At 45.6% G+C, this 11,775-nt stretch overlaps 1 protein-coding gene across 1 annotated transcript; it reads left to right on the plus strand.

Moving 5' to 3' along the window:
* Window positions 1-5,407: 5,407 nt before the first annotated feature.
* Window positions 5,408-10,499, plus strand: SELENOP (selenoprotein P). Its single transcript, XM_056849054.1, is given in 5 exon segments — window positions 5,408-5,614; window positions 6,688-6,900; window positions 8,330-8,447; window positions 9,981-10,253; window positions 10,317-10,499. Coding segments are annotated over 5 exon segments (990 nt in total). The 5' UTR covers window positions 5,408-5,411.
* Window positions 10,500-11,775: the final 1,276 nt, after the last annotated feature.

An 11,775-nucleotide genomic window follows, 5' to 3' on the forward strand; every position in this document is an offset into this window, starting at 1 on the left:
TCCTCGTTGGAGAAGCATTCCAAGATATAGCAAGCTATGTAACTGGACCAGTGTGCCAAAGAAGGGCGTGGGGTTCTTTTTTCCTCCAGCAGCAGTCTCCCATGTCACTTGGCAAGCCCTTTTAAGCAAAAACGAAAAAGCAAAAATCTACCGGGCACCTACCTACAACCAATTGCTCTGATCTACAGTAGTTCTCTGGATCCCAGCCATCCTGTCAAGGTAGAATAAACAGACAGAAAAAACACGCATTGGCTGGAACAGGTTTTGGTACTTTAAAAGGTAAAGGCAGTCCCCTGTGCAAGCACCGGGTCATTCCTGACCCATGGGGTGAGGTCACATCCCGACGTTTCCTAGGCAGACTCTGCTTATGGGGTGGTTTGCCAGTGCCTTCCCCAGTCATCTTCCATTTACCCCCAGCAACCTGGGTACTCATTTTACCAACCTTGGAAGAAAGGAAGGCTGAGTCAACCTTGAGCCGGCTACCAGAAACCAACGTCCATCGGGATCGAACTCAGGTGGTGAGCAGAGCTTGGACTGCAGTACTGCAGCTTACCACTCTGCGCCATGGGGCTCTTTTTGGTAATTTAATTTGGTAATTTAACAGCGTACTACAACGAATAAGCTTTTGTTCCCAAAACAGACACATGAAAGAAGTGCAATTGTTGCCATTTGATCAGCAACCTAGTTTTTGTTTCCTGGGGCTGTCAAGTTATTATGCTAAACATACTATAAAGCCCATGCTGCTCTAATTTTGGAACGGCCCCTGGGCATAGGGCAGGGGTCACTTGGGGAGTGGGGGGGGAGGTTTTCCATTTCCTGCATTGTGCAGAGGGTTGGTCTAGATAACCCTTGAGGTCCTTTCCGGTTTTGCGTTTCTATGCTTCTATTTACATTGCTGGAGGGGCGGGGAGAGTGTCCTTTGCTGAATAAATATCATAGGCTAGAGACTATTTACTTCTTTGTCTACAGCCTGTACAAAGGCTGTTAGGAAGCAGAAGTATATAGCAGGATCGTCTTCGGATTTAGTTTCCCATAGCCAATCACTTGCGTAGGAGCCTGGAAGTCATTCTTCTCTGGAATATGCCTGGATGACCATAGGATAGAAATGAGATTATGGACTGGGATGTTCATTGGAGCCACTTTGGATTTGGCAGATTCACCAAGAACGTGCTTCTCTCTCTGTTTTGGCACCACGGCTGCGGCTCAGTGCTAGAGCATCTGCTTGGCATGCAGAAGGTCCCAGGTTCAACTCCCGGCATCTCCAGTTAAAGGGACTAGGCAAGTAGGTGATGTGAAAGACCTCTGCCTGAGACCCTGGAGAGCCGCTGCCGGTCTGAGTAGACAATACTGACTTGGATGGACCGAGGGTCTGATTCAGTATAAGGCAGCTTCATGTGTTCATGATGAGCATGTGGTTTTTTAATGTCTCAGAATCCTTTTGAAGAGTAGGTTGCCTCAGGGCACGGTGCAATATGATCCCACCGTGCACTGGAGCATTCAGAGGACACTTCTGCTAAATCTGTGGAAGAGGCGCCAACTCATGGGAAAAAGCCTCAGCAACGTCTGTGAGCACATTTCTCGCAAACATTGGTGTGGCATGGCGGTGAAGGGACATTGGAGAGGGCTGGGGTGGCATAGTGGTTGGAGTGTCGGACTAGGACCTGGGACAACCAGGTTCGAAGCCTTCTCTCAGCCACTAGACACCCCACCCACAGCATAAAAGAGTGCGCATCAGGGAATCACCCTCACGTGAAAGCAGCCCTAGTTCTCACAAACAGCAAAAGCGGCTGGTTTCTGAGTTTGCTTTATTACATCAGCTTGCAAGTGGGGCTTAGGTCAAGGAACGCTTCTCCGTACCAACAAATCCCTGCACACAGAAATCTAGCCGTTCAGGAAAGCGGTTCGGTGACTTGCTAGGTTTCTAGGCGAAAGGTGTTTTTGCACGGAGGAGCTTTCGATCACCTAGAGTCCGAAGCGGCGCGAGCCAGAAGAAACAAGCGAGCCAAACGACCCGCCGCGTCTTCGAAAAGCGCAACTTTTGAGACCACAGTTTCCCAATCCCCTTCTAAAAACCGAAAAACCAGCTGTGGTTTAGCGAGACAACTCCAGGGGCCGGGGGGGGGGCGACCCAGGGCAGGGCAAGGGAGAAAAGCTACCGCACCCCACCTCGCTGGCCCAGCAGTTGCTTCTCCCCCTCTTGTGTGAATTATTAGTCAGGAGGAGGGTGGAGTGGGAAAGGCGGCCTTTCCGAGAAACGTTTTTATTCTGTGAAAGGCGGCTCTTCCCACTCCACCCTCCTTCTGACTATTGTCATGATTGAGCGATTTTATATTTATATTTATACTAATTTTAAACATGTAATATTTTTAATTAAGCGCTTAACGGCTTTTATGAGTGAGAGATTGTAAGATGGTATAGGGAATGCACTTTTATATGTGTTATGTTATGTATGTATATCTGGTATGTTTTTATGCTGGTCTTGGACCGTGTTAAACTCTCTTTGTACTTTGACTATTGCCATGGAAGAGTTTCAGGAGCTGGATTTCAGGCACAAAGACCCCCAAAGCCAGTTTGCTGGAAGGACAGGTTTTTTAATCCCAACAGCTGGTTAGGCTTTTAGGAAAATAAAAGGCTGCTGCCTCCCTATCCTGCCACCAGCTAGGAGGGACTGGGCGGGGAGCTTGCAAGACGCCTCCTCCCAAAGCGCACCAACTCCTGGGTGGGGTTTCGGCCCGAGGCTTGCGATTCGCCTGCCGGGGCGTTGCGAAAGCCCCCCGGCCCTTTGAACCCTGCATCTGCAAGCGGAGGGGTAAACAAGCCAAGTATAAATAGCCAGCTTTGCAGCTGCCGTCGCTATTTTCTATTCTTCCCTCTCCAGGCCGAGCCACGTTGCGGAGCCGCCAAGGGAAGCGAGGGCGCGGGTAAGCCTCCGGTTTTCTTGCGAAGCTGCCTTGCAGATTATTATTATTTTTTGCAAAATAGTTCCCAATGGGCAGCCGTGTTCGTCTGTTTGCAGTAGTAGGAGAAGGGCAAGAGTCCAGGAGCACCTTCGAGACGAGCAAGAATATTTTTCTGGTAGGGGAATGAGTTCATACCCGACCAGAAAATATTTTTGTTAAATTTTTTTTGCAAAAGTCAGCGCAGAGGGGGAACAAAGGAAGGTTGCAAAGCTAGGACGCGTGCAGAAAAGTGTGTGTGTGGTTTTTTTTTTACACCATTCAGCTCATTTATTACGGTCGTTTGGCCAGCATTGTAAAAATACAGCGATGCATACCATGAGCCTTCCCGAGCGCAGAAAAGTTTGCTTCCGCTTTTCCGCACGCGTCCTGTCTTTGCAAACGTCCTTGGTTTTGCCTGTGGATATACAGTTTGGCTAAAGCGAGACTGAGCGCACGGGGGCGTGCAAAAAGTCGACTTTTTTGCACGCCCCTGCTTGCAAAAAGTCGACTTTTTTGCACGCCCCCGCTTGCAAAAAGTCGACTTTGTGCACGCCCCCCGCGGGCAGAGTCCCTCTTTGGGCAGGCTCGGGTCGGTCGCCTGCCCAGCGTTGCAGGCTCGGGTTGGCTTCCTCAAGAAGTTCAGCTAGAGAAGAGCGATGCCCGTTGGCAGCTCAGAGTTGGATTCCAGTCGTTTTATCCGTTTATAGCACATGGAGTTCTGTGTTTCATGTGTTTTGAGCTGTGGCTTTTGTGGCTGGGTCAAGGGTTGGGTTGCCCACCTCCAGGTAGTTCAGCCAAAGATGTGCTGGTATGAACTGGACAAGCTGTGCAAAGGAATAATGCCAAGCTCTAAAGTTTGCTATGTCAAAATTTCTATTGGGGGCAAAGTGAGACTCGTACAAAGTGATCAAAATGAAACTTATAGCTATGAAATGCTACAACATGCAATACTACAAACCATAGCTGTAATGGCGCTGCAAGATTTCTGCAAGGTTGCAAGGTAAGTATTAACTCTGTAGGAGAAAAGTCTTTTTAGTTTGCAGAATGAGCGAACGTACAGAAGGTCGCTATGATAAGGAAGTCTTTTTTTGTGTGGATAAATATTTACAGAATGAGCGAACGTACAGAAATCTTGTAGCGTCATTACAGCTACGGTTTGTAGTATTGTCTGTTGTAGCATTTCATAGTTATAAGTTTCATTTTGATCACTTTGTATGATTCTCACTTTGTCACCAATAGAAGTTTTGATAGAGTAAACTTTAGAGCTTGGTATTATTCCTTTGCACAACCTCCAGGTAGTAGCTGCAGATCTCCTGCTATTTCAACTGATCTCCAGCCGATAGAGATCAGTTCACCTGGAGAAAAATGGCAGCTTTGGCCACTGGACTCTATGGCATTGAAATCCCTCCCCTCCCCAGGCTCCGCCCCCAAAACCTCCCGCCGGTGGCAAAGAGGGACCTGGCAACCTTAGTCAAGGGGAGGCGGGACATCAATATGTTAATATTTATAGTAAATAAATATGCATGCTCTGTATATGTGTGAGCAATTTGCTTGGCAGATGCTGGGTGCCAGGAACCGTTTTTGGGTTCTGGAGAGACAAGAAAATAGGATGGGTCCGGATGGTTTCCCCCCAAGCGTTGCCCATTTCTCCTACAGTTTCCCCGTCTCTCGCGGCTTTTGCCCATGCAGGTCCCGTGATCCCCTGCATTGTTTTTGGTCAAAAGGATGACACCTCCCATTTTTCACATGCAGGAACGTTGTCTGGATTTAACCCAATCGTTTGATGCTTCCAGGCCCCCCCATTAGATCTTTCAAAATAAGACTAGTTGGCTAGAAAAGGTGGAGAAAGAAAGAAAAATCGGAGAAAATAGACTGTTCCGTTTAATAATAGAAATGGGTTTTAAAAATCTATGAGATCTTTAGCAACAACTCGTTTTTAGTGTCCCAAGTTTTCTCCAGCTGTTTTCCAGTTAGAACAGTTCTAGGCGGGGGTTCCGTGGGAACAAAGTCTGCGATCCTATACCTGTTTACTTGGGCATAAGCCCTCTTTAACACCACGGGAATTTATTTTCAAGCAAACATGCATTGTCTTGGACTGGTAGCCAGTGCCAAATACCTGGTGGCGATTTGAATGACTAAAGGGGCTAAAATCTGTTCCAAAGTGGTTGGGGGGTGGGTGGGAAATGTACGTTTGAAAGAACAAAATATCTTCACAAGCTGGGAATGTTTGAACACTTCTGCGTTCTTAATGTTTAGTTTTACGAAATGCGCAATAGTTACCTTTGGTTTAATGTTTAGCGAAGAATGGAGGGGGTGTCCTGAAAAACTGCCTTGGGACAAAGTTCTTTGCAGAGTACGCTGCCTTTGGTATTCTAGGAACGCAAGCGAAGAGCGTGATAGTCTGTGAGGTTCCAGATTGCTAAACTGTTATCGTAACTTTGTTTTCCTTTGCTTCGCAGCTGAAGCCCAGCCATGTGGGTTGGGTTGGGGCTGACCCTGGCTCTCTGCCTCCTCCCAGGAGGAGGGGCGGAGAGCCAGGGCTCCAGCACCCGTTGTAGAGAAGCTCCGGACTGGCGCATTGGGGAGGAAAATCCTATGCTGGACTCCAGAGGTTTCGTAACGGTAGTGGCTCTTCTCAAAGCTAGCTGATTTTTGTGCCTGCTCCAGGCTTCCAGGTAAGGACAGCCCGCTGCGTTTTCAATGGCGTTTTGGGGCAGGAGAACAGAACGACTTTTGTCTAGGGGTGGGGCCATGGCTCAATGGTCAAGCATCTGCATTACGTGCAGGTCTCAGGTTCAGTCCCTGAATCTCTAGTTAAATGGACTGGGAAGTACACATGAACACATGAAGCTGCCTTATACTGAATCAGACCCCGAGTCCAGCCAAGTCAGTATTGTCTACTCAGACCAGCAGCAGTTCTCCAGGGTCTCAGGCAGGGGTCTTTCACATCACCTACCTGCCTAATCCCTTTAACTGGATATGCCAGGGATTGAACCTGGGACCTTCTGCATGCCAAGCAGAGGCTCTACCATTGAGCCACAGCCCCTCCCCAGTGTGGGGATGTGGAAGACCTGAGGTCCCAGAGAACCTTAGCCAGTCAGAGTAGACTGTACTGTACTAACCTTGATAGACCACGGGTCAGACTCTGTGTAAGGCAGCTTCATGCGCTTTTAAAAATAAGGTGTTTGACCAGAGTTGGTTGAATACAAAATCATTTCAGGTTTCACCAGATTTCATGGGGCCTTAACTTGACTGGCACTCCTAGACTGGGTTCACATTACATTTGTAAAGTTATTTTTGGCTCAAAAAGTGCCATTGCTGGTTTCACAGCTTGGATTCTATAGCACTGTCTGTAAATGCAGCACTCCTCAAATAAGCTTCATTTTTTGGGTTTTATCCTAAGTTTGATTCTGGGAAAACTAGTTGATAAAGAGCTCAGAGTATAATTCCTCATGTTTTCTTAGGGATGATTCGCACGACAGCAGAGTTGTCGTGATTTTTCTTTACGATGCTCGTTTGTTGGGTTTCCGTGACAGGCCCGTCCCATGGTGCTATGAATTGCATCGGGGAAGTACTCATAAGCTACAATGAGAGTGTGCAAGTCCATGTACTATACCAGCTGAAGAGGATGGCCAGTAAACCTTATACACAGAGAAACTGGAGAATGGCCATCCATTTCCCCTTTGTAGTTCATAATTAACGAAAACGTGTCTGAAATGCTCAGTTTCCCCTCAATATCTTCCATTAGGCTGGAAGACCTGCGACTGAAGCTAGAAAATGATGGATTTACCAACGTCTCCTTTGTGGTCGTCAACCACCAGGGGCACAGTTCCCGGCAAAAGTATCCCCAGCTGAGAGAGAAGGTTTCGGAGAACGTTCCTGTATACCAGCAGGAGAACGCCCAGCCTGATGTTTGGACTACTCTAAATGGAAAGAAGGATGACTTCCTGATCTATGACAGGTCTGTCTATAAAGGGGAAAGCTAGGGAATCTCGACTCAAATAGAGCACTGTTTCCTACTGGGTCAAGGGGTTTGAAGTATGTGACCTTTTCAAGAGGGAGTGGTCCCTATTTTGGGCTGGAATCTCTTCTTCTTGGTAACCCTTTGTTACATCCATGGCATTGTCATAGTTTTCACTATGTGGTATGCCTGGGTTTGGGCTATACCATATCAGACCAGGTGGGGCCTCAAATGCTTGAAGGCCGCTGTATTTTTTTAAAAATCCCCGAACATAGTAAATTAGTAGGGTTGCCAACCCCCAGGTGGTAGCTGGAGATCTCCCGCTATTACAACTGATCTCCAGCCGATAGAGATCAGTTCCCCTGGAGGAAATGGCCGCTTTGGCAACTGGACTCTATGGCATTGACGTCCCTCCCCAAACCCTGCCCTCCTCAGGCTCCGCCCCAAAAACCTCCCACTGATGGCAAAGAGGGACCTGTCAACCCTATAAATTAGACATGAGGAAGAAAGGTGGTAGCCTACCCTTTCTTCTGACATGCTACATTTCTGTGTATGAGTTTCCTCTTTATGGAGAAACACGCAGTCATGTAAGCCCCACAATCATAGTGAGCACTAAGACTATACCTTTTTCTTTTTAAAAATTTTATTTATGTTATTTACAGTCCGTCTTTCTCGCTGAGACTCAAGGCGGATTACACAGAGTGAGTCAGTACAATCAACAGGATGGGACATTCAATAAAGAGCTCTCTAGACTATAACAGGCAGAGAAAAAGAAAGGATGCCTATGTTTTAGGAGCACCATAACCAATCAGAAGGAGCTTTTTCTTTCTCTCCCATAATATCAGAACTTGGGGGCACCCCAACGAAGATGATGGGCAGTAGGTACAGGACAAACTAAAGAAAACACTTCTTTACTCATTGATTAATTCAGTTGTGGAATTTACTGCCAGCAGAGGTAGTGATGGCCATGAGCATAGATAGCTTTAAAAGGGGGTTAGACAGATTCACAGAGGAGAGGTCCGTCAATGGTGGCTAAAGGGAACCTCCATATTCAGAGGCAGTAAACCAGAGCTTCTCTTGATGTTGCCTCCTTGGCACCGGCCTTGCCCGGTTTGTTGTCCCTCCAGAGTAACTGGCTGGCCACTTGTGTGAAACAGGATGCCAGACCAGGTGGGTCCGCTGGTCTGATGCAGGAGGGCTTTTCTTATGTCAGGAGGAATTGGCCAGAGATGTTTTTGTAAACAGCTACTGCAGGTGCCCTTTCTGTGCAGTTTGGTCACATAGGGTTGTTGCAGGAACAACAGTGCTTGCAGGAGCTTTGGGGGATCATAACAGGGCCTACGTTATCCAGAGAACACGCTTACTTTTCAGTCCAGTAAAACTGCGCATAAAGTCTGCACTGATAATAAAACTTGGTTCTCTTCCCTAGGTGCGGCCGTCTTGTGTATCATCTTGGTTTGCCTTACACCTTTCTAACTTTCCCCTACGTGGAAGATGCTATTCAGGTTACATACTGTGAATCAACATGTGGAAACTGTTCTTACATGGTATGAGTTTACTTTGTGTTAGCGGTTCTCATAGTGAGTGTTGCGGGTGTCTTGGAGTTGGGTCACGAGGCCAAGACTGGAAGAGGAACCTCTGTTGTATGTTCAGTTTTGCCTCTGCATAATGTGTGAAAAAAAGCCTCTTGGTGCTCCATATATTTAAGAATACCAAATATGAAAAATATAAACTAGTTCACTGTTAACTAATGGGAAAAAGTAGCGTCAGGTTACTCTTAAAGTCTGTCTGAAAGCTACAGTAAGTATAGAAGGGTTCTCGCTTCAAAAAGCTTGAGAACCGTTGCTTTATTTTGCCCTCTAGACACATTTTTAAAAAAATCTAAGTTTAACCTAATGAAATGAAAGAGTGCTTTCAGCCTATTTTCTGAACATTATTTTCCAATTTATGAGGAATTCATAGTTTTGTCGAAGGCTTTCACGGTCAGAGTTCATCGGTTCTTGTAGGTTATTCATAGTTTCATTACACAACTTACCTGTACCTCAAATAAGATCTCTGGAAAAAGGTTACAGAAATTCCCCATCAAAAAAATTGAAATATCTCTAATCCTAATCACAACTTTGCATTGAATGTCTGTTTTGCTATCAGACTTCTTTCACATGTAGTTCCATGATCCTTTTTACTGTTTTTTTAAATACAATATAACCGCTAGCTTTCATTTTGAGGGGGAGGGGAGAAGTGTTATATATAATTTCTTCTTGTCATACTTCCCCATTTAAAAAAATTGTCCTCCCAATTGATTTTGGCTCTCTGCAGAAAAATTACAGATATTATGTGGTAAGCATATTTTTAACTCACCCCATTGATTTTAATGGAATTAAAGATCATTCCAAAATATACATAGTGCCCAGAATCTTCTCAATCCCATATTTCTTGTGGGACTAAGAAGGCTCTCTGCTTGCTATGTTGCAAACATCATCCTCATTTGGTGCCAAATTTGTCAAGTTGCATCTTAGACATGCTTCCTTGTTCGATGTGGCCAATTTTTGCCATAATGCAGCAAAATCCTATGTGGTCTGGAATACACTTTATGTTGTTCTATTTCCCAGGCTAAATAAGTTTGGGGCAAGCCAGTATTCTGAATGGGAGAGTGCTTGGAAGTCACTTAAGCTCCTTAGAAAAATATCTGAATACACGTGTGAATTTTTTTTTATTTCCTGTGTATTTATAGACTGCCTTTCAGCTATAACTCCCATAAAAGCTTACAATAGAAAATGAAAAAAGTTTTATGTTGATTTCACCATAGAATAATTTCAGAAATTACTGGGGTTGAGGGAGATGGGGCGGGGAAGCGTTTATCCTTTGGTATCTTTCAAAAAAGATTGCATAGATTTGTCACTTTGGTAACTTGTGTCTTAGAGAAAAAATTAAGTACCTAACAATTGCAATATTTTAAATTTTATTTGCTTAATTTTTTGACAACAGAAAACACAGAAATTGACTGAGATTTTGTTTATTACCTGGAAACAAATCTAGAACGATCTGCTGAAACTAACGTTGCCTGAACTCTTTCCTTCTAGACCCCAGAGATTGAAGAAAGATGCAAGAACATAACAAAACTCGCCAAAGCACCCACCAAGTTCACAGACCCTCTCCCCGAACTTCCCAGGCACCATCACAGACACGGGGACGTGCTTTCTGAAAATCAAAACCAGCGCGGCGCTGTTCACGTCCACGGGCATCGATCCCATCAGGACCACCTGCAACAGCGTAGAGTTAATGCAGGTCAGGCCGGTAGCTGGGAGGCAGCTGAAGCTGCCCTGCAGCAAGCTGCTGAAACCTCCCCACAAGCGGTAAGGCTCTGACGAAAAGGCAACGCCATTTGAAACCGGCAGTTGAACTGAGACTGGTTACAGGATGCAGGGCCTTCTTCCGGTAGCTGATGCTGACACTGACGGCATCTGTTGTTTGAGGATCTGGCTAGCACGGCCTCCTGATCCTGCCGCGGAGAGCTCCCGTCTTCCTGCAGGTGACAGGGCCAGCTGTTGGCAGAGACCGTCGTTGAGTCTTGTCAGTGACGGCTGCCTACAGCTGCTTGACAGTCACAGGCAGCGAGCGAGCCCGTCCTGTCCGATGCCTGAGTTTGAGACACTAGGACAGGCGACTGAGCCTGAAGAGCCATCTAAACATCTTCAGCACTAGGGAAGATCACACCCTTTTAGAATGTGTTCCATAACAATGCAGTTGTTGGTATCCACCAGGTTTGCATTTCCTCAAGACAGTCCAACAGAAAGAGTGTCTTGCTGAACAGTGATCTTCCCGTGAAGGTACCATTATGTGACCGTTCAAAAGACAGTCATCTGTGCAACTCTATCCCTCAAACGAGTGAAGTCCGCATGCTTGTGTTTCAGCCATATACTTTTGGTGGAAGTCGAAGTCTGCATCTTCACTGGTTTGGGCTGAGTTTGCAAAGTCAACTGGTGTTGCTTTCGGAAAAAAGCGCCCTCATAACGGTACACTTTTTCTCCCCAGTGCTGGCTCAGTTTTTGGTAGCTTGTCTTTCTTGTTTCCTTTTCTACCATTCTGTTTGTATTCATGAAGACAGAAGCAGAAACTATGACCTAGGGGCTTCTGTTTGATATATAACAACCAAGAACAGAAGAGGACAAGGAAAGACGTGTTTACCACTTTTTAAAAACCATATGTAGTATTTTTTTTCTCCCTTACGGGAAGGATTAAGAAAATTCGGCTTCCCCCCCCCCCCCACTAAAAAAGAGTCACAGTGTAGAGAACGCATAAGCTGTATTTCAAACAATATATTATCAACCTAAGAGGAATTCTGCTGGAATCTGTAGCGCCAAGAAAATAGATTTTGGACATATGTGTAAGAAAAAACAATGCCATCCTAAGCAGAGTGACACTTTTCTAAATCCATTGTAGTCATTGGGCTTAGAAGTATATAACTCTCTAGGACTGCGCTGGAAGTCTTGTAGCAAGTTAACTAGCCTAGTTCTTTGCCTGTGTGCTGAAGCGTTTTAAAGCAACTGTTTCTGACATAGTTTCAGTGAGTCTGCTTGTGAATAAACAAAGGATCACAGCCTTCGAGGTAAGAAGGGAGTAGGATGGTATGCAGCAGGGGCAAGCAAATCTCACTTAAACGATTAGGGCTTAAAAAATTTCTGTCAATCAGATGTAAGAACCAATATAACCATCCGCCATTTCTGTTGATCTGTAGTTTGTCACGCATGGGCCCAATATTGACTCCTTTTATAACGGATTATTAACATTTGCACTTCTCTGTTTAACTTTTGCATTTCTGAAATGAACTGAATTTTGTGTCGTTCCAAAGGATTTAGAGATGAAAGAAAATATTCC

The sequence above is a fragment of the Euleptes europaea genome, chromosome 4 (assembly GCF_029931775.1).
Source record: "Euleptes europaea isolate rEulEur1 chromosome 4, rEulEur1.hap1, whole genome shotgun sequence".
Taxonomy (NCBI): domain Eukaryota; kingdom Metazoa; phylum Chordata; class Lepidosauria; order Squamata; family Sphaerodactylidae; genus Euleptes; species Euleptes europaea.